Raw genomic sequence first — 23,929 nt, 5'->3', positions numbered from 1 at the left:
CTACATTGTCATAAAAAGTAAAAAGATTCAATTAGAATTTTTGAATTCTGGGGAAATCAGGTAGAGAGAATGTTATTTACAAATGTTTGATTTCAGTGTACAAAAGCAGTGTCTGCCACAATGTCAAAATTTATAAAATACTTAAGATCAAAAACAGAGGACTTCCTGACATATCCAGAAAATAAAACATTAAAATAACGTCAACAATATTCCAAACAAAAACTACAATCATACCTCATTGATTCATTCTGTTCTATGTAATTAGCTCTTAATTACACTGGATCTGAGTTTAGAAGTCTCAGGAATCCATCTACATCTCAACTAGAATTTTGGAAATTCTGACTCAGTCCAGTCATATGGTCTCTAACTGGTGCTATCAGAAGCCTATACGCCACAGCACTCAAAGTATAATCCTTTTCTGTGGCACTCTGAGCAGTCATTCTACATAATAGATTAAGCCTGATGGCTTGTAGCTGATTACAAAGGCTTTAAGGGAAGCTAAGAAAAATATCTGTGTGTGACAAAAGACTTAAAATGACTGTGGTTAATTCATTCTTGTTAATTTTCAAATTTGAAAGACTTGATGAGAATTATGACAAGAATAATGCACCATTTGGTTATATTTGCTAACAAAGAGCTAGCAGAAAAAGAAATTAAGAAAACAATTCCATTGCAATTGCAGCAAAAAGTAAAATACCTAAGAATAAATTTGACCAAAGAGCTGAATTACCTATGTACTGAGAACTGTAAGACATAGTTGGAAGAATCTGAATAAGATACAAATAAATGGAAAGATTTTCTGCATTCATGGATTGGAAGAATTAATGTGGAATCTATAAACTCTTTGACCAAATTTAGGAAGTTTTTAGCCATTATAATTTCAAATATTATTTCTGCCCCATTTTTTCTCATCTCCCCATCTGACAGTCTAACTCCATATATGTTAAGTCTTTTGTCATTATCCTATATTTCCTTGAAGCTTTTTTTTTTTTAACCTTGTTTCTTTCTAGTCTTCAAATTGTGTAATTTCTGTTTGTCTATCTTTAAGTTTACTTACTTTTTCCTCTGTCATCTTTATTTTGCATTCAGTCTGGTGACAGTTAAATTTCAGATATTGTACTTTTATTTTACATTCTAGAATGTCCCATTTGTTTGCTGTTTACAGTTTTTATTTCTCTGCTCATAGTTCCAATTGTTTCATCATTGTAAGAATATTTTCCTTTACATCTTTGAGTATATTATAGTCTTAATAGTTGCTTTAAAAATTCCTTGTCTGCTAATTCCAACATCTGGCTTATTTCTGGATTCAGTCTCTATTTATTGTTTTTTCTTTTTGGGAATGGGTCACATTTTCCTTGTTCTTTATACTTCAAGGGTTTTGGATACTTGGACATAGTGAATATTGTGTTGTGCAGACTGTATTTTGTTACATTCCTCTGAAAAATGTTGATTTTTTTTTTGGCTTAAATAGGGCATTTACTTTGTTGTACTCAGACTGCAAACACTATGTTTCTAGCAGCAACTTAAAACTGAGTTGAGTTCTTTTTTCTTTAGCTGAAACCAGTCACATGCACACATTGTTCTGGGCTCAGCTGAAGATTTTGGCAGAGTTTATAAACAGAATCTGGGGCTCTCTCCATTTGCCTCTCTCCTGTCCAAGATTCTGTCTTGATTTTCCAGGGGCTGTGGTTGCCCCAAATTCAGGTTTTTTGATTTTTCAGACAAGAAAAAAAAATATGTGAATTTGCTTTTGTGGTTTTATGTTTCTCACAAGATTTGCTTACTTTCAGGTTTAAGCCCTGAGAATGGCAACTCACTTGGTGCTATTCCTACTTTCTTAAAAAATATTAAAAAAAAATACTGTTCAGTAGTGTTAACTATATTTACATTGCAGTGCAAAAGATCTCCAAAACTTTTCATTTTGTAAGACTGAAAGTCTTACATTCATAAAACTCCCCATTTCTCCTTATTCTCAGTCCCTAGTAACCACCATTTTTTTGTTTCTATGAATTTTTCCATTTTAGATTCCTCATATGAGTGAAATCAAATGGTAGTTGTCTTTTTGTGACAGGCTTGTGTCAGGATTTCCTTCCCTTCTTTTTTTTAAGGCTGAATAACATTCCATTATATATTCCATTCACCCAATGATGGTATTTGGATTGTCTCCACTTCTTGGCTTTTGTTAATAATGTGGCTGTGAGCATGAGTGTACAAATCATTCTCATCTTTCAAGTGTCAACTTCCTCTTGAATCATCTAGCTTTGGTTCATTCTCTTGTTTTTCCTTTACTTATGTCTTATAGAAAATTTATTTTTAAAATTTCACCTAGAGTTTATAGTCAGTGTCTGTTAGAGTGTCTGTAGAAGGTTACTTTCCTCTACTAGAATTAGAGTTGTCAGTGAAATTAGATTTTAGTGAAGATTGAGACATGTTATAACAATAAAACAATAATTCAAAGAAAACTTGAAATGAAGGGCATGAACAAAAAGAAACCTGGAATATTGGCTTTCAGAGGAATTAAAGCTACAGAGGAATTAAAGACCAAAAGTGATAATGAAGTAAAAGAGGTATTATATAAAGAAAAATGGTAAAAATATATGAAGAAAATATAGTAGTTATGGATCTTTGTGGATCATAGTACATGGCAGTCAAATACATAAACCAGAAACCCCTAGAGAAAACTTGTTAAAAACATACCTTTCAATACATACCTGGCATTTCTTACATATTGGGTACTCTTTTAAGCATACAAACAAATGTAATTAGCAAAATTAATTTTTAAAAATCAAAGTTAAAAAATTCCTTACAGTATTATTGGGATATAATTGACATATAGCCCTAGAATTTAATGTACACAGCATAATCATTTATATGTATCATGAAATGAACCACGGTAAGTTTAGTGAACATCCATTATCTTGTATAGATACCAAACTGAAGAACTAGAAAAGAAATTGTTTTCCTTGTGTGAGAATTCTTAGGATTTACTCTTTTAACATTTTTCATATATCACATACAGCTTTGTTAATTATATTATCATGTTGTATAGTATATCTCTAGTTCTTATTTATCTTGTCACTGGAAATTTGTACCTTTTGTCCATCATCATCCAGTTCACTTCTACCCACCCCCTGCCTCTGGTAAACACATTTTTTCCCTATGAGTTTGTTTATTTGTTTTTGAATTATAATTAACCAACAACACTATGTTAGTTCCCATTGTACAACATAGTGATTCATTATTTCAGGGTGTTTCAAAATGATCACCATAATAAATCTAGTTACCATACAAAGATATTACATAATTGTTGACTGTATTCCCTATATTGTATGTTTCATAACAGTGATGCATTTATTTTGTAACTTAAAGTTTGTATGTCTTAATCTCCCTCAGTTAGTTATTTCCGCCCTCCATCCTTCTCTACTCTGGCAACCACTATGTATTTATGACTCTGTTTCTGTTTGGTTATGTTTATTCATTTGTTTTGCTTTTTAGAGTCCATATATGAATGATACCATACAGCACTTGTCTTTTTCTGTTTGACTTATTTCAGTTAGCATAATACCCTCTAGGTCCATCCATGTACTTGCAAATTCCATTCTTTTATATGTGTGTGTTGTGTGTTAGTTGCTCAGTCATGTCTAACTCTTTGCGATCCCATGGACTGTAGCCTGCCAGGCTTCTCTGTCCATGGGATTCTCCAGACAAGAATACTGGAGTGGATCACCATTCCCTTCTCCAGAGGATCTTCCTGACCCAGGGATCAAACCTGGTCTCCTGCATAGAAGGCAGATTCTTTACCATTTGGGCTACAGGGAAGTCCTAATTGTTTTTATATGACTGTGTAATATTCCACACATATATAGGACATATATATATATATATAATATCTTCTTTATTTACTCATCTATTTAAGGACACTTAGGTTGCTTTGATATCTTGGCTATTGTAAATAATGCTGCAATGAACATTGAAGTGCATATTTTTTTTCATATTAGTGTTTTCATATTCTTCAGATAAATACTCAGGAGTACCACTGATGGATAGTATGGCAGTTCTATCTTTAATTTTTCAAGGACTCTCCATACTTTCTTCCCTAGTAGCTGTAACAATTTGCATTTTTATCAATGGTGCCTGAGGGTTCTCTTTTCTCCATATTCTCACCAAAACTTGTTATATGTTGTCTTTTTTTTTTTTTTTTTTTACTTTACAATATTGTGGTGGTTTTTGCCATACATTCACATGAATCAGCCATGGGTGTACATGTGTTCCCACCCTGAACCTCCCTCCCACCTCCCTCCCCATCCCATTCCTCAAGGTTATCCCAGTGCACCAGCCCTGAGTACTCTGTCTCATGCATCAAACCTGGACTGGGAGTCTATTGCATGTATGATAATATACATGTTTCAATGCTGTTCTCTCAAAACATCCCACCCTTGCCTTCTCCCACATAGTCCAAAAGTCTGTTCTGTACATCTGTGTCTCTTTTTCTGTTTTACATATAGGGTTATCGTTACCATCCTTCTAAATTCCATATATATGCATTAGTATACTGTATTGGTGTTTTTCTTTCTGACTTACTTCACTCTGTATAATAGGCTCCAGTTTCATCCACCTCATTAGAACTGATTCAAATGCATTCTTTTTAATAGCTGACTAATATTCCACTGCATATATGTATCACAGCTTTCTTATCCATTCGTCTGCTGATGGACATCTAGGTTGCTTCCATGTCCTGCTATTGTAAACAGTGCTGTGATGAACATTAGGGTACACGTGTCTCAATTCTGGTTTTCTCGGTGTGTATGCCCAGCAGTGGGATTGCTGGGTCGTATGCAGTTCTATTTCCAGTTTTTTAAGGAATCTCCACACTGTTCTCCATAGTAGCTGTACTAATTTGCATTCCCACCAACAGTGTTAGAGGGTTCCTTTTTCTCTGCACCCTCTCCAGCATTTATTGTTTGCAGACTTCTTGATAGCAGCCATTCTGACCAGTGTGAGATGGTACCTCATTGTGGTTTTGATTTGCATTTATGTGATAATGAGTGATGTTGTTTTCATGTGTTTGTTAGTCATCTGTATGTCTTCTTTGGAGAAATGTCTGTTTAGTTCTTTGGCCCAGTTTTTGAATGGGTTGTTTATTTTTCTGGAAGTGAGCTGCAGGAGCTGCTTGTATATTTTTGAGATTAATTCTTTGTCAGTTGCTTCATTTGCTATTATTTTCTCCCATTCTGAAGGCTGTCTTTTCATCTTGCTTATAGTTTCCTTCGTTGTGCAAAAGCTTCTAAGTTTAATTAGGTCCCATTTGTTTATTTTTGCTTTTATTTTCATTACTCTGGGAGGTGAGTCATAGAGGATCCTGCTATGATTCATGTCGGAGAGTGTTCTGCCTATATTTTCCTCTAGGAGTTTTATAGTTTCTGGCCTTACATTTAGACTTTTAATCCATTTTGAGTTTATTTTTGTGTATGGTGTTAGAAAGTGTTCTAGTTTCATTCTTTTACAAGTGGTTGACCAGTTTTCCCAGCACCACTTGTTAAAGAGATTGTCTTTTCTCCATTGTACATTCTTGCCTCCTTTGTCAAAGATAAGGTGTCCATAGGTGTGTGAATTTATCTCTGGGCTTTCTATTTTGTTCATTGATCTATATTTCTGTCTTTGTGCCAGTACCATACTGTCTTGATGACTGTAGCTTTGTAATAGAGGATGAAGTCAGGCAGGTTGATTCCTCCAGTTCCATTCTTCTTTCTCAAGATTGCTTTGGCTATTCGAGGTTTTTTGTATTTCTATACAAACTGTGAAACTATTTGTTCTAGTTCTGTGAAAAATACCGTTGGTAGCTTGATAGGGAGTGCATTGAATCTATAGATTGCTTTGGGTAGTATACTCATTTTCACTATATTGATTCTTCCAATCTATGAAATGGTGTATTTCTCCATCTATTTGTGTCCTCTTTGATTTCTTTCATCAGTGTTTTATAGTTTTCTATAGATAGGTCTTTTGTTTCTTTAAGTAGATTTATTCCTAAGTATTTTATTCTTTTTGTTGCAATGGTGAATGGTATTGTTTCCTTAATTTCTCTTTCTGTTTTCTCACTGTTAGTGTATAGGAATGCAAGGGATTTCTGTGTGTTAATTTTATATCCTGCAACTTTACTATATTCATTGATTAGCTCTAGTAATTTTCTGGTAGAGTCTTTAGGGTTTTCAGGATCCTGTCATCTGCAAACAGTGAGAGTTTTACTTTTTCTTTTTCAATCTGGATTCCTTTTATTTCTTTTTCTTCTCTGATTGCTGTGGCTAAAACTTCCAAAACTATGTTGAATAGTAGTGGTGAGAGTGGGCACCCTTGTCTTGTTCCTGACTTCAGGGGAAATGCTTTCCATTTTTCACCATTGAGGATAATGTGTTGTGGGTTTAACATATATGGCTTTTATTATGTTGAGGTATGTTCCTTCTATGCCTGCTTTCTGGAGGGTTTTTATCATAAATGGATATTGAATTTTGTCAAAGGCTTTCTCTGCATCTACTGAGATAATTATATGATTTTTATTTTTCAATTTGTTAATGTGGTGTATCACATTGATTTATGAACATTGAAGAATCCATGCATCCCTGGGATAAAGCCCACCTGGTCATGATGTATGATCTTTTTAACATGTTATTGGATTCTGTTTGCTAGAATTTTGTTGAGGATTTTTGCATCTATGTTCATCAGTGATACTGGCCTGTAGTTTTCTTTTTTAGTGGCATCTTTGTCTGGTTTTGGTGTTAGGGTGATGGTGGCCTCATAGAATGAGTTTGCAAGTTTACCCTCCTCTGCAATTTTCTGGAAGAGTTTGAGTAGGATAGGTGTTAGCTTTCTGTAAATTTTTGGTAGAATTCAGCTGTGAAGCCATCTGGTCCTGGGATTTTGTTTGTTGGAAGATTTCTGATTACAGTTTTGGTTTCCGTGCTTGTGATGAGCCAGTTAAGATTTTCTATTTCTTCTTGGTTCAGTTTGGAAAGTTATACTTTTCTAAGAATTTGTCCATTTCTTCCAAGTTGTCCACTTTATTGGCATTTAGTTGCTGGTAGTATAGTCTCTTATGATCCTTTGTATTTCTGTGTTGTCTGTTGTGATTTCTCCATTTTCATTTCTAATTTTGTTGATTTGATTCTTCTCCCTTTTTATCTTGATGAGTCTAGCTAATGGTTTTTCTATTTTATTTATCTTCTCAAAGAACCAGCTTTTAGTTTTGTTGATTTTTTCTATGGTCTCCTTTGTTTCTTTTTCATTTATTTCTGCCCTAATTTTTATGATTTCTTCCCTTCTACTGACCCAGGGGTTCTTCATTTCTTCTTTCTCTAGTTGCTTTATGTGTAGAGTTAGGTTATTTATTTGATTTTTCTCCTGTTTCTTGAGGTAAGCTTGTATTGCTATGAACCATCCCCTTAGCACTGCTTTTACTGAATCCCTTAGGTTTTGGTTTGTTGTGTTTTCATTTTCATTTGTTTCTATGCATATTTTGGTTTCTTTTTTGATTTCTTCTATGATTTGTTGGTTATTCAGAAACATGTTGTTTAGCCTCCATATGTTTGTATTTTTAATAGTTTTTTTTTTTTTTTCTTTCTGGTAGTTGACATCTAATCTTACTGCATTGTGATCAGAAAAGATGCTTGAGAGGATTTCAATTTTTTAAAAATTTACCAAGGCTAGATTTATGGCCCAGGATGTGATCTATCCTGGAGAAGGTTCTGTGAGTATTTGAGAAAAAGGTGAAATTCATTGTTTTGGGGTAAATGTCCTATAGATATCAATTAGGTCTAACCGGTCCATTGTATCATTTAAAGTTTGTGTTTTGAGTTGATGGGAATGCAAACTAGTACAGCCGCTATGGAAAACAGTGTGGTGATTTCTTAAAAAACTGGAAATAGAACTGCCATATGACCCAGCAATCCCACTTCTGGGCATACACACCGAGGAAACCAGATCTGAAAGAGACACATGCACCCCAGTGTTCATCGCAGCCCTGTTTATAATAGCCAGGACATGGAAGCAACCTAGATGCCCATCAGCATATGAATGGATAAGGAAGCTGTGGTACATACACACCATGGAATATTACTCAGCCGTTAAAAAGAATTCATTTGAATCAGTTCTAATGAGATGGATGAAACTGGAGCCCATTATACAGAGTGAAGTAAGCCAGAAAGATAAAGAACATTACAGCATACTAACACATATATATGGAATTTAGAAAGATGGTAACGATAACCCTATATGCAAAACAGAAAAAGAGACACAGAAATACAGAACAGACTTTTGAACTCTGTGAGAGAAGGTGAGGGTGGGATATTTCAAAAGAACAGCATGTATACTATCTATGGTGAAACAGATCACCAGGCCAGGGGGGATGCATGAGACAAGTGCTTGGGCCTGGTGCACTGGGAAGACCCAGAGGAATCGGGTGGAGAGGGAGGTGGGAGGGGGGATCGGGATGGCGAATACGTGTAAATCTATGGCTGGTTCATATCAATGTATGACAAAACCCACTGAAATGTTGTGAAGTAATTAGCCTCCAACTAATAAAAAAAAAAAAAAAAGAAAGAAATTTCAACAGACTCCAGTAAAATTCATTAGAATTAATAACATATAGTTTCTAGATTAAAGAATGGAAAAAGTAGTAGCTTTTACTTATATCAACTATAATGGATGAGAAGTTAAAATGTAAAAAACAAATCCCATCCACAATGGTGATAAAAATCTTTAAAATGTTTAGGAGTAAATTTACCTGAAGGACACTAACAAGTACTAAAGTTATGGGGAGAGTATGATGCCCTAGGTGAGCTGATTTAACAATAAGAAGTGAAAATTTCTAAACTAATAAATACATTTAGTGGCATTTCAAAGAAAAGCCTATTTAAAAATTGTTGACACTGGGGAAAATGATCTTAAAATGTACTGTAATAATACATGTCTGAGAAGAGCCAAAAATTTTTGCAAAAGGAGACTTTGTAGCAGCTTGCCTTTCTGATTATTAAAATTCATGTTAAAACTACAGTGATAAAAGCTACATATTGGCATGGGAACGTATAAATACATCCAAGGGAAAAAATAAATACATCCATGGATATGTTTATATATTTATATATAGACTAGTGTGTTAACAGATCCAAATGTATATATAGAATTTTATAAATGACAAAAATAACATCTTAATTGAAAGGATAATGGTGATATATAAATGTTACAGGCATACTTTTTCATCTATCTGGAAGAAAACAGAGCCCTACTTTATATTATACACAAAATTAGACTTCACATTGATTAAATCACTAGATGTTAATAATTAATATAAAATAACTACATGTCAGAAAATAAAAGTTAGATGTGTGCGTGTTAGTTGCTTCAGTCGTGTCTGACTCTTTGCAACCCCATGGTCTATAGCCCGCCAGGCTCCTCTGTCCATGGGATTCTCCAGGCAAGAATACTGGAGTTAGTTGCCATGCCCTCCTCCAGGGGATCTTCCTGACCCAGGGATCAAATCCCATCTCTTAGGTCTCCTGTATTTGCAGACAGGTTCTTTACCACTCCCCTGAAGAAGTAAATGGCAACCCACTCCAGTACTCTTGCTTGGAAAATCCCATGGATGGAGGAGCCTAGTAGGCTACAGTCCATGGAGTTGCAAAGAGATGGACATGACTGAGCGACTTCACTCTCTCTCTCTCTCTTTACCACTAGTGCCACCTAGGAAGCCCCAAAAGTTAGATAAATTTGTGTATATGCTGCTGCTGCTGCTAAGTCGCTTCAGTCATGTCCGAGTCTGTGCAACCCCATAGACGGTAGCCTACCAGGCTCCCCCGTCCCTGGGATTCTCCAGGCAAGAACACTGGGGTGGGTTGCCATGTCCTCCAGCGCATGAAAGTGAAAAGTGAAGGTAAAGTCACCCAGTCCTGTCTGACTCTCAGTGACCCCCATGGACTGCAGCCTACCAGGCTCCTCCGTCCATGGGATTTTCCAGGCAAGAGTACTGGAGTGGGATGCCATTGCCTTCTCTGATTTGTGTATATAAAAGGCTACAAAACAAAAAATTTCTTTTTTAAAAAAGTGATTTAGCATGCCTTTATTCAGTTCAGTATAGTGTTTGTAGACACACAAATGTGAACTTTCTGAATAGCCATCAGTTGGGAAATATATGAATAAGTTATTATATTTTTAACATTAAGCAAATGTTAATAGGAATGAGTTACAACCATATGAGTTAATCTGGACAAATGCCCATGATATACTAAGCTAAAGAATCAAGTTGTGCATAGTATGTACCTATTTATTGTTTTTAAAAAATACAAAAATGAAACAAAAATAGCCTATGTGTATGTTAAGATAGAGTTGAATACTTATGAATATTTTAATATTGAGTATTGTAGAAGCATGGGATTGGAGGGTGTGTTTATGGCCCAATTTGTTTCCATGAACTTGAAGTGCCTTCAGAATAAAAATCACCAAATCTTTATGCATTATTATGTGATATTTTTTTCTCTCTTTCTGACTTATGTTACTCTGTATGTCAGTCTCTAGGTCCATCCACATCTTGCATGTGGATGTGGAATCTAGGAAAATGGTACAGATGAGCCTATTTGCAAAGCAGAACTAGAGTCAGATGTAGAGAACAAACACATGGACACCAAAGGAGGAAGGGGCGTGGAATGAATTGGGAAGTTGGAATTGACACGGACACACACAGGCTATGTGTGAAATAGATAACTAATGAGAACCTGGGCTTCCCTGGGGGCTCAGATGGAGAAGAATCTGCCTGCAAAGCAGGAGACCTGGGTCCAATCTCTAGGTTGAGAAGATCCCCTGGAGAAGGGAATGGCTACCCACTCCAGTATTCTTGCCTGGAGAATTCCATGGACAGAGAATCCTGGCGGCAGGCTACAGCCCATGGGATCATAAAGAGTCGGACATGACTGAGTGACTAACACACACTCACAGACGCGCACAGTGAGAACCTTCTGCATAGCACGGGGAACTCTGCTCAATGTTATGTGGCAGCCTGGACGGGAGGGAAGCTTGGGAGAGAATGATACATGTGTATATATGGCTGAGTCACTCAGAAGTGCACCTGAAACTATCACAACATTGTTAAGTGGCTATACTCCAATATAAAATAAAAAGTTTAAAAAATCACCCCACTTTACTAAGATATAATTGAAAGATAACATTGTATGAATTTAAGGACTGCAACACAATGATTTGATATATGTAGATATGTGAAATAATCACCACAGTAAGTTTATTTAACATCTGTTACCTCACATAGTTAGGATTTACTTCTGATGAGAAAAATAAACTAGCACTTTAAAAGGCTGGAAACCACTGGATAGGTCAGGAAAACATAGAATAGAAGGTGTATCCTAGCCCTGCCCCTAACTTGCAGTGTGACAATTTTTGCCTTATTTTCTTGTTTCTTAGGTGTGAGTGGTGGTGACTATCTACTGACTTTGGTTAGAGCATCATAGTGAAGATAAAATGAGGGGTGAAGACAAATATAGTTTGGAGACTTAAAACGTGTTGAAATGCAAGCCATTGTCCTCAAGAAAACTATCAAACATTCTCAATTTCTGTGATGCAGGTGACAAAGTCGCCTGAGGAAGCGTCTTCCCTTCCTGATGGTGATGTGGCAGGAGAGGCTCAGAGCACCACAGAGGTAAGAGTTGGTGTCTTGAACCATCTTCCAGGAAACCTGTTTTACATAGAATGTCTTCTGGGTTCTAGTTTTTCCATATGTTTGTCTGTCTACCTCATCCATCCATCCATCCATCTATCTATCCATCTATCCATCCATCCATCCATCACATTTATCTGTCTATTTATCCATTCATCCATCACACCTATTTAGCTACCCATCCAACTATCTATCCATCTATCCATCACATCTATCATTTCTCTATGTATCTATCAATCATCTATCATTTATCTCTATCATCTATCTTTTTTAATCTCTAAAATTATAATGCCTCTTTCCACATAAGCAATAGAAAACAAATACTCCCTAAATATGGAATCCTTTGAAGTTCTCTTCACAAGCCTTAAATGGATGAATTAGCTCCTATTAGGGTCTTTATGACTCTACCATTCATGTGAGTCGAGGCTGTTCATTGACACTGATAGATCCAATTAGCAATGTTGAGGGTTGGTGATCCTATACTGTAGGAGTTAAGTGACTAGTAAATAGAGGTCTACCTTTGCTTCATTTATATACTGTATCTAAATAAGGAAACCGTAGCAGTTATGGCCTGGTGTTGTCTTGGAAGCTTATCCAAGGTTGGTGATACCATGGGTTTTCTTTGTGACCAGGGAACAGAGAAGGCTGAAGAAAGTGGAGAACATGAGGCACAAAAAGAAGGTGATGAAGATGCAGGTGACCTTGCCGGATCCCAAGAGAAGAATGTGAGTGTCTGCTTTTCTCACTGTAGTTTCACTGGATTCAGTTCTATTCAATAACCATTTATTGAGCTCTGACCAGATGCTGGGAATCTTTCTGGGCACAGAATAGTGAGCTCAAAAGTGAGGAACTGAGGGATTAGCCAGGAGGCAGCAGGTGATTTTCACTTAACATGTTAACTGCTGTGTGTGAGGTGGGTGAAGGCTGAAAGGAAGATAGAGGAAGGGCCTGAACTCAGGCCTGGAGTGACAGGCTACACAAAGCTTGTCATTGTGTTGTTTGGGTTAGGTTGGGTTCATGTTCTTTCAGAAACCAGGGACGTTATGCCTTGTTCACAAGTATTGATTAACTCCTATCATACTTGTTGACTTAAAAAATGCACAATGTGAGAGTTGTGAATTAAGCTTTATTTGGGGCAAAATGAGGACTATAGCCTGGGAGACAGCATTTCAGTTAGCTCTGAGAAACCACTTCAAAGAGGTCGGGGGAAGGTCAGTATATATGATTTTTCTGAAGGATAGAAAATGCAATCAAGCTTATATATGTTGCATAAGGTTTCTGGTAGTCTTGAGGAGCAGTCATCACCATGAAGGATTTTGGTGCTTTTCTAGATATGAGGAGGTGCAAGAATTGGGCTCATAAAATCTAGTCCTGAAAATATCTATCTGAGGACTTGTTCTGTCAATTCCTCCCAGGGCACAGAGGGCCTTGTTCCTGATCTCCACCCTGAACTCCTCTCTGGGGGTGTTGAAGGTCAGCAGCTGCAGTGGCTCATGGTTTAATCCTTGTAGAGGTAGATGGCAAGTGACGATTTGCAGCTGATATACTCCACCAAGAGGATTTGTGGGAAGCCAGTAGGAGCTGAGGATAAGAGGAGCTGTGGGGGAGGGATCTGAAGCCTCCAATTTGAGGCCAGTCAGAGGAACTGCAGGGCCCAGCTGATGCAAGGCTACTTCTAAAAGGTTCCAATGCAGCGGCTGCAGGGTAAAAGGCCAAGTGGGGATTGTGGTTCTGAAAGCACCAAGCTAAGATAATGGGGGTCAGATGGGCTACTTATTCAAGGAATTCTGAAAATGTGGCTGGGAAGCCAGGCAAAGGAGAGACCCTGGCACCAAGGGAGCCTGAATGGGCAGGGTAGAAATCAGGAGCATTTCAGTGGGTTTCTGCTTTGGGCCAGTTGTAGAAAAGATTATTTACCAAAGCCCAGTGGTTTGCATTTGCCCCTATTTATTGATTCCAGGAGAGGTGTGAACAGCTCTTAAGATCGTTGGACCCTTGTTCCCAGCAGAGAGACTGTGACTGGGAAAGGGGCCAAGACTGAAAGCCTTGCTATGGAAAATGTGAGATGGCATCAGTTTATCTTTATCTCAAGGAACTTAAATTTGGGAGCAACCAGGGCAGTAAATTCCCTTATGTTTGAACACTGCTATTTCAGTGTTGATAATTTAAGAGCCTTTGACATTTCTGTTTTGAAGAAAGACCAAATCTTCTTCAGTCTTTGCTTAGAAGTTAGGTGGGATTTCATGGCAAACCTGTTTAATTGAAATAAACAATTTAACATGAAATGGAGCGACTGTTTAATTATCTTGGAGATTATAAAAATCTTTTAAAACATTTTATAATCTGACTTTGCATGGATTGCCTAATACACTGGCACAGAATTATTGATTACACATTGAAAGTCAGTTTGCTCTTTTTAAGGCAGAGAAACAAAGGAAAGAAACATTACACCCCACTCCCTTTCTCTCATGAGACCTAAGAGGAAGACAGCATCTTGAGGCCACAGCCTGCTGGCTTCAGCTTTCTAGCTTCTCAGTTGCTGGGCTGGTTAGTTCAGTGAAGTGATAAGCCATTCAGCCCGGGGATTCTCTTGTTAATATTTTCTGAAATTGTGAGCACTTTGCAAAATAAATTACAATCTTATGGATCCCCATAGGAACTAAAAACATTGTTTTGGTATTTTTGCGTGGGCTGTGGTGAAGGAATGACGAAGTTTAGAAGACATTTTTATTTTAGATGAATTAATGTTAATAATTAATTAACATCAATGTTAATTATCAATTCCTTAATAATATTTACTCTACCCTAGTGGCTCAGATGGTAAAGAATCAGCCTGCAATGCAAGAGACCCGGGTTCAATCGCTGGGTCAGGAAGATCCCCTGGAGAAGGGAATGGCAAACCACTCCAGTATTCTTGGCTGGAGAATTCCAAGGACAGAGGAGCCTTGTGGGCTACAGTCCATGGGGTCTCAAAGAGTTGGACATGATTGAGTGACTAACAATTTTTCATTCTACATAAAGAAAGATTTTGACTTTTTCTCATTTAATAAGCGATGCATGCCCTATGACTTACTGTAATTCAGTTAAATAAGGGAGAAAACCATGATCTGTCAGAGAACATTAAAAATGACATAATAACATGATTAGCTTTGGGATTGAATACATAGAAAACTTGATTAAAATTTTAAACAGAGACAAGAGGGATCTGATATTTAGAATGATTGCATTTTGTGCTTTAAGAACCTTCTGTCTGTTTTTCTGGTTTGGGGTTGTTTTTCAAGGTTGAGATGGCTGTCTCAGCTCTTTGTCATCACATCTTTCCCAGCTGTACATCCAGGCTTACACAGGCTTATCTGTGATGAGCAGAAAGGCCAGTTAGATCACTGTGTTCTACCTTTGTGACATAGATTTTTAAAGTACCATTCACATGTAGTAGGTTCTTCTAGATATCACAATTCAGATAAATCCAAGGCTTTTGGGTACAAACCTTGGCTCTGTTGAAACCATCTTGGGGAGATCTCATGAATTCTTAGCTTTCGCTGCTCCAGTCTGTTGTAACTAAACAGCGGCTCCCTGTACTTCCTTTTCTAACCAACACTCTGTGAGGGATTTAAATAATATTGGATTTGTGGGCTGCTGCTGCTGCTAAATCTAGGTTTAGTTTTTAGAACTTGTGGTTGTGGACCGTCAGCTTCATTGACTTCTCTAGACATCTTTTATCTGCTTCATGCCTCCACTTCTGGCAGGCAGGAAACAATCTGGGTGAACCACTTCAGAGACCCGCTCCTCTCCAGGGGCATAAGAGTCATCCTGGGGTCTTCAGGGGTGACTGGAGGCGAGAGGGCTGTGGTTCTTTATGGTGGTCCTGCTGTGATGTGGGTTTCCCGATGCCCATTGGAAACTGTTAATGCTGGTCTCTCAGCATGGGTTAGGCCCTCTGCCCTGGCTGGATGTGGCCATGCCTCTCACAGTGACCAGCCCTCTGACCATAGTTGATGCTTCTTCGAGCATCGTGTCCAGGTGCTGACCTGATGCCCCAAGAGTCCCTGGCTCAGCTTTTGCATCAGGTATGTCCTGGCACCACCTGGAACATCCACCTCCTTCTCTCTTGAATCTGGCTGCTTCCATCTTCTCAGCTCCAAGCCCTAAACTCCTAGATCTTTTTCCCCAGGGATCATCTAGCCTCCTCACCTCTCTCAGCCCAGGATTTTGAAAAGCATAGTCGGTAACTTCTTCCCAGCAGGTGGGGAACCAGAACAAGTATGTGGCTGTCTCCTTGGAGTTTGTGTGTGGGGAAGACAGTAACTCTTTTGGGTAGCAGGGAGAACAAAATGAGAATTCATATCCTGGTATGTACTATTGCTTCCCAGGCAGCGCAGTGGTAAAGAATCCACCTGTAATTCAGGAGACAAGGATTCGAGCCTGGGATGGGGAAGATCCCCGGAGAAGGAAATGGCAACCCACTCCAGTATTCTTGCATGGAAAACTCCACGGACAGAGGAGCCTAGCAGGCTACAGACCATGGTGTTGCAAAGAGTTGGACACGACGGAGCGACTGAGCACATGTATACAGCCACACTGTTCATGACAAGGAATACAAACATATCTTAACTTTTTATTCTGAAAGAATTACAGACTCACAGGGATCTAGTACTGAGTCCTGTGTACTCTTAGCCTGGAGTCTCCTAGTGATGACATCTCAGCTGGCTGCAGTAGGAGGTAGAAACCAAGAGTATGACCCTGGTGTATCTCTGTTAAGTAGACTTATAGACCATATTCAGGGTTGACCATTTTCCCCAAACCTTTCATTTGTGTGTTAAAGACCATTCCTCTGTGTCCAGTAGTCATGTATGGATGTGAGAGTTGGACTATAAAGAAAGCTGAGTGCCGAAGAATTGATATTTTTGAACTGTGGTGCTGGAGAAGACTCTTGAGAGTCTCTTGGACTGCAAGGAGATCCAACCAGTCCATCCTAAAGGAAATCAGTCCTGAATATTCATTGAAAGGACTGATGTTGAAGCTGAAACTCCAATAATACTTTGGCCACCTGATTTGAAGAACTGACTCATTTGAAAAGACCCTGATGCTGGGAAAGATTGAAGGCGGGAGGAGAAGGGGATGGCAGAGGATGAGATGGTTGGATGGTATCACCAATTCAATGGACATGAGTTTGAGCAAACTCCGGGAGATGGTGAAGGACAGGGAGGCCTGGCATGCTGCAGTCCATGGGGTCGCAAAGAGTCAGACACGACTGAGCAACTGAACTGAACTCAACTGTGTGTTCAGAACCATTTCCAAGTGGGCAGTGGTAATAGCTCCCTCCAGCGGCTGGGAGCATTAAAACCAGTGATAGACCAGCTGAGTGTCTAAGCTCACCTGATTTCAACTATTGCACATGCTTATTCAGTACACACTCCTAAATGCTCAGATGATGCCAGTTTCATGGGAAAGATATTTATTGAAGAATATCACATTGATTAAAAAAATCAGAATTATTTCCTTTAATGATGTGGACTTTTCCTGACCACCAACCCAAAGATCGGGGTTCTTACACATAAGATGCTGAAGTGTATGTTACCTACTTGCTGACAGATCAGGGCAGTGTTTGGGAGGCAAAATGGTGCACCGTGAAAAGGGCTTTCATTCCTGCCTATGATGTAATCACCTGTAGCTTCAGATCTACAGAGAGGGGACTTCATGGTTCCCTTCCCTGATGGCCATGGAGGGATGAGGGGTTAAGGACGAGAAGGGTGGTTTGTGAATGCTACCAGAGGAGGAAAGAAGGAAGGCAAGCTGGTCACCTCAGCTTCTGGAACACTGAGAAGGGGTCTGCAGACTGGGGGTGTCATGAGAACTTTATGAAACCCTGGAAGTAAAAGATGCAACTTGTTCATCTTTGTGTTTGGTTTTCATTGAGGCCAAAATATTTTACACTGTGTTCTTTGCCAGTTCAGTGATCCTCTCCAAAACCTTCTGACACCTTGGCTTGACTGACTACATGATTATGGTCTATACATATTCCCCACTCTGCTTCCTCCAAAATCAATCTTGAGGATAGTTGCTACATCAAGGGGCAGGTGTTGGTTTAGGTCCACCGTGAACTCGTGAGTCTAAGCCTGAGTCCCTATACTGTCTGACGATGGAGAGAACACTGCTCTTATTCCTGACCTCCAGCCTGGTCACCCTCTTCAGATCCCTCTGGGCTGTCCCCCTCCTTCCTTCCACACTGGCCACTTGTCCTAACCAGCCACTGCCTGACACTCACCACGGCTGACACCTGTCCTTAGTCCTGGCCACATGCCATGTCAGCAGCCTGCCTCCCTCGCCAACTTCCCAAGAGAAACAGCTGCTATGAAATTCTAAGACTTCTCACTTTGGAGGCTTCCTCTGACTAGATTTCTTTTTTTAAAAGTTTATTTATTTATTTTTAATTGAAGGATAATTGCTCTACAATATTTTGTTGGTTTCTGCTAAACATCCACATGAATCAGCCACATGTTTGCCCATGTCCCCTCCCTCTTGAACCCCCCACCCACATCCCTCCCCACCCCACCCTTCTAGGTTGTTACAGAGCCCTGGTTTGTGTACCCTGAGCAAATTCCTCTATTTGCTCTCTATTTTGCATATGGTAGTGTATGTTTCTATGTTAGCTTCTTCATGCATTCCACCCTCTCCTTCTTCCCCACCCCCCTTTTCTTAAGTGTGTTCTCTATGTCTTTCTCATGTTCTTATGTGTTTCTTAAGTGTGTTTCCACTGATGGACTAGCTTTCTTAGAAGAACAACAAGGTAAAATGATTTTAGTCTGTAGCTTTGTCCAGTGCGTGATTCAAACCTATCCTGTTGTTGTTTAGTCGCTTAGTCGTGTCTGACTCTTTGTGACGCCATGGACTGTAGTCCACCAGGCTCTTCTATCCATGGGATTTCCCAGGTAAGAATACTGGAGTGGTAGTCATTTCATCCTCCAGGGGATGTTCCCGGCTCAGGGATCGAACCTGTGTTTCCTGCATTGCAGGCAGATTCTTTACCATCTGAGCCTCCAGAGGACATTTAAGGACCTGTGTAATTCTGATGCTTTAAAATTCCGTGAGCTAAGTGACCATTATATCTACTACTGTGGGTAAGAGTCCCTTAGAAGGAATGGAGTAGCCCTCATAGTCAACAAGAGTCCAAAATGCAGTACTTGGATGCAATCTCAAAAATGACAGAATGATCTCTGTTCTTTTCCAAGGCAAACTATTCAATATCACAATAATCCAAGTCTATGCCCTGACCAGTAATGCTGAAGAAGCTGAAGTTGAATGGTTCTGTGAAGACTTACAAGACCTTCTAGAACTAAGGCCAAAAAAGATTTCCTTTTCATTATAGGGGACTAGAATGCAAAAATAGGAAATCAAGAGATACCCGGAGTAACAGGCAAGTTTGGCCTTGGTGTACAAAATGAAGCAGGGCAAAGGCTAACAGAGTTTTGCCAAGAGAACACACTGGTCATAGCAAACACCCTCTTCCAACAACACAAGAGAAGACTTTACACGTGGACATCACCAGATGGTCAATACTGAAATCAGATTGATTATATTCTTCACAGTCGAAAATGGAGAAGCTCTATACAGTCAGCAAAAAACAAGACCAGGCACTGACTGTGGCTCAGATAGTGAACTCCTTATTGCAAAATTCAGACTTGAAGAAAGTAGGGAAAACCACTAAAACACTCAGGTATGACCTAAATCAAATCCTTATGATTATACAGTGGAAGTGACAAATAGACTCAAATAGATCTAATAGGGATTAGATCTAATAGACAGACTGCCTGAAGAACTATGGATGGAGGTTCATGACATTGTACAGGAAGCAGTGATCAAGATCATCCCCAAGAAAAAGAAATGAACAAAGGTGAAATGGTTATCTGAAGAGGCCTTACAAATAGCTGAGAAAAGAAGAGAAGTGAAAGGTAAAGGAGAAAAGGAAAGATATACCCATCTGAGTGCAGAGTTCCAAAGAATAGCAAGGTGAGATGAGAAAGCCTTTCTCAGTGATCAGTGCAAAGAAATAGAGGAAAACAATGGAATGGGAAAGACTAGAGATCTCTTCAAGAAAATTAGAGATACTAAGGGAACATTTCATACAAAGATGGGCACAATAAAGGACAGAAATGGTATGGACTTAACAGAATCAGAAGATATTCAGAAGAGGTGGCAAGAATACACAGAAGAACTATACAAAAAAGATCTTCATGACCCAGATAACCATAATGGTGTGATCACTCACCTAGAGCCAGACATCCTGGAATGATAGGTCAAGTGGGCCTTAGGAAGCATCACTATGAACAAAGCTAGTGGAGGTAATAGAATTCAGCTGAGCTATTTCAAATACTAAAAGATGATGCTGTTAATGTGCTGCACTCAACATGCCAGCAAGTTTGGAAAACTCAGCAGTGGCCACAGGACTGGAAAAGGTCAGTTTCCATTCCAATCCCAAAGAAGGACAATGCCAAAGAATGTTCAAACTACTGCACAATTGCACTAATCTCACATGCTAACAAAGTAATGCTCAAAATTCTCCAAACGAGGCTTCAAAAGTACATGCACCAAGAATTTCCAGATGTTCAAGCTGGATTTAGAAAAGGCAGAGGAACCAGAAATCAAATTGCCAACATCCGTTGGATCATAGAAAAAGCAAGAGAGTTCCATAAAAACATCGACTTCTGCTTTACTGACTACACAAAAGCCTTCAACTGTGTGGACCACAATAAACTGTGGAAAATTCTTAAAGAGATGAGAATACCAGACCACCTGACCTGCCTCATGAGAAATCTGTATGCAGGTCAAGAAGCAACAGTTAGAACTGGACATGGAACAACAAACTGGTTCCAGATTGGGAAAGGAGTATGTCAAGGCTATATACTGTCACCCTGCTTGTTTAACTTATATACAGAGTACATCATGTGAAATGCTGGGCTGGATGAAGCACAAGCTGGAATCAAGATGGCTGGGAGAAATACCAATGTAATCTCAGATATGCAGATGACACCATCCTTATGGCAGAAAGCTAAGAGGAACTGAAGAGCCTCTTGATGAAAGTGAAAGAGGAGAGCGAAAAACCTGGCTTAAAACTCAACATTCAAAAGAACCAATATCATGGCATCCAGTCCCATCACTTCAAGGCAAATAGATGGGGAAACAATGGAAACAGTGACAGACTTTATTTTGGGGGGCTCCAAAATCACTGCAGATGGTGATTGAAGCCGTGAAATGAAAAGACGTTTGCTCCTTGGAAGAAAAGCTATGACCAACCTAGACAGCATATTAAAAAACAGAGACATTACTCTTCCAACAAAGGTCCATCTAGTCAAAGCTATGGTTTTTCCAGTAGCCATGTATGGATGTGAGAGTTGGATCATAAAGAAAGCTGAGCATCAGAGAACTGATGCTTTTGAATTGTGGTGTTGGAGAAGACTCTTGAGAGTCCCTTGGACTGCAAGGAGATCAACCCAGTCAATCCTAAAGGAAATCAGTCCTGAATACTCATTGAAAGGACTGATGCTGAAGCTGAAACTCCAATCCTTTGGCCACCTGATGGAAAGAACTGACTCATTGGAAAAGACCCTGATGCTGGAAAAGATTGAAGGCGAGAGGAGAAGGGGATGACAGGGGATGACAGATGGTTGGATGGCATCACTGACACGACGGACACGAGTTTGAACAAGCTTCGGGAGTTGGTGAGGGATAGGGAAGCCTGGCATGCTGTAGTCCTTGGGGTTGCAAAGAGTCAAACATGAATGAGCAACTGAACTGAAGGATGGGCATTGAAGTTTTCATTTAATTAATATCCCATCTCCTCCTAAGAAAGATTTGAGGCAGGATTGGCATACATAAATACCTTAATTCAACATTTTATTGACAGATTGAATGCTGCCTCATGCCAGGCAGTCCTGGGATCGGGGATGGAGCCATGAAAATGAGCTTCTATTCTGGTAGAGCTGATGATGGTCTTAGCCAAGTTTCTTCAAAGCTCACACGACCTTTAAAACTTTTTTTTTTTTAATTTGAATATAGTTGCTTTACAATATGTGTTAGTTTCTATGTTACAGCTATATGTATACATATATCCCCTCCTTTCTGGACTTCCTTCCCATTCAGGTTACCGCAGAACATTGAGTAGAGTTCCCTGCACTATACAATAGGTTTGTATTAGTTACCTATTTCATACATAGAAGTGTATATATGTCAATTCCAGTCTCCCAATTCATCCCACACCTCCTTCCTCTCTTGGTGTCCATACATTTGTTCTCTATGTCAGTGTCTCTACTTCTGATTTGCAAACAGATTCACCTGTGCCATTTGTCTGCATCCCACATATATGTGTTAATATACAATGTTTGTTTTTCTTTACTTGACCTTTTGAGGCTAAGTATCTCTAGAAATTCTCTGAGCAAGTACTTTTTCTATTTAATGTCTCTTTCAAGAAACCAAGGTCAATTCAGATATTGATAAAAGCCCTAGGTTCCTTGGTAATTATTGCTAGCTGGATTTTCCAGTACTCTTGCCTGGAAAATCCCATGGGCAGAGAAACCTGGTAGGCTGCAGTTACAGAGTCGGACACGACTGAGCGACTTCACTTTCACTTTTCACTTTCATGCATTGGAGAAGGAAATGGCAGCCCACTCTAGTGTTCTTGCCTGGAGAATCCCAGGGACAGTGGAGTCAGGTGGGCTGCTGTCTATGGGGTCGCACAGAGTTGGACACGACTGATGTGACTTAGCAGCAGGGGCAACCTCTAAAAATTGAGATGACCACTTATTCCTATAAGAACTCTTAGTGCCCTCTAGCCTAGCTCTAAGGATAACCCCATTTTTAATACTGTGTTTCTGTTAACTCATTTGTTTCAACTGTACACAATGAATAAAAATACTTGGATTTAGAAAAGTGTAAAACTCTACATAGCTGATAGTTCTGTATTGTGTAGTGTGAACTCTAATTTGATTGTATGTGGACAAGAAGAAAATGAATATTCTTTGAGATCTAAAGAGTTAATAGATCTAAAAGAGTTACAGGTTCATTTATTTAGTCACTTAACACATTTATTGAATTTATTCCAGACAGTAGCTGGGTCCTGGAAATCCAAAAATGAACAAGGACACATGTTGTGCCCCCAAGAGCACACGGACTAGTCAGGGAGACCGATAAATGATGATTGTGGGAGCAAATAAGGGGATTCTTTAATTCAGTGCTTGTTGTTGTTGGTTAGTCGCTAAGTCGGGTTTGACTCTGCCGCCCCATGAACTGTAATCTGCCAGGCTCCTCTGTCCATGGGATTTCCCAGGCAAGAAAACTGGAATGGGCTGCCATTTCCTTCTCCAGGGGATCTTCCCCACCTAGGGATCAAACTTGATTCTGCTGCATTGGCAGGCATATTCTTCACTGCTGAGGCACCAGGGAAGCCCCTAGGGGTCAGGAAAGTCTTCCTTGAAAATATTGTATGCAGTGTGTGGTTGTCATATTGTATGTAGCCACTGGAAGGTGTGGCTGATGTGAGAAAGTTGCATGTGACCATTAGCTGAAGTAAAACATGACGTGACTAGAAAGGTGAGCAGGAGACAGATCATGACGGCTTCTCAACCATTCTAAAGATTATGGATGTATTGTGAGAAGGTGGAAGGTTTTAGACAGCATGGTAATGTGGGTTGTCTTTTTTAAATTAATTAACTATTTTTTGACGGCACTAGATCTTCTTGCTGTGTGTGGGATCTCTCTAGTTTTAGTTAGCAGGGGCTCCTCTCTAATTGTAGTGACTTCTCTTGTTGCTCAGCACAGGCTCTAGAGCTCAGGCTCAGTAGTCGTGGCGATGGGTTTAGTTGCCCTGAAGCATGTGGGAGCTTCCTGAACCAGGGATGGAACCTGTGTCCCCTGCTTTAGCAGGCAGATTCCCAACCATTGGACCACCAGGGAAGTCCCTGGGATGTCTTTTAGAATGATACCTCTGGCAATAGTGTGGAGAGTTACTTGGAGATAAGGAAGCCTAGAGGTAATCTTGGTGAGAGAAGATGGCAGTCATGGTGAAGGAAGGGCAAGGCATGGGCAGAGGTAGACAATATCAAAGACATTTAATATTCAACACATCACTGAAAAACCAACACTCGGATTCTGCAACAAGTGCAGGACTCTCTTTCCCTGAACTTGATAAGACTTGCTGTGTTGCCAGCTTTAGTTTAGAGATTCCTG

General features: G+C 39.4%; 1 protein-coding gene across 1 annotated transcript in view; it reads left to right on the top strand.

Annotated features, from left to right (window-relative positions):
* The window catches only part of SH3BGR (SH3 domain binding glutamate rich protein), a 56,168-nt gene that overhangs the window by 22,911 nt on the left and 9,328 nt on the right, over window positions 1-23,929 (top strand). Inside the window, exons 4-5 of the mRNA XM_061167563.1 lie at window positions 11,618-11,692; window positions 12,343-12,435. Coding sequence (XP_061023546.1) covers window positions 11,618-11,692; window positions 12,343-12,435 — 168 coding nt within the window. The remainder of the gene's footprint in view (window positions 1-11,617; window positions 11,693-12,342; window positions 12,436-23,929) is intronic.

Source organism: Dama dama, chromosome 19 (genome assembly GCF_033118175.1).
Source record: "Dama dama isolate Ldn47 chromosome 19, ASM3311817v1, whole genome shotgun sequence".
In the NCBI taxonomy this organism is placed as follows: Eukaryota; Metazoa; Chordata; class Mammalia; order Artiodactyla; family Cervidae; genus Dama; species Dama dama.
This window is presented reverse-complemented; position numbering and strand designations above follow the sequence as displayed.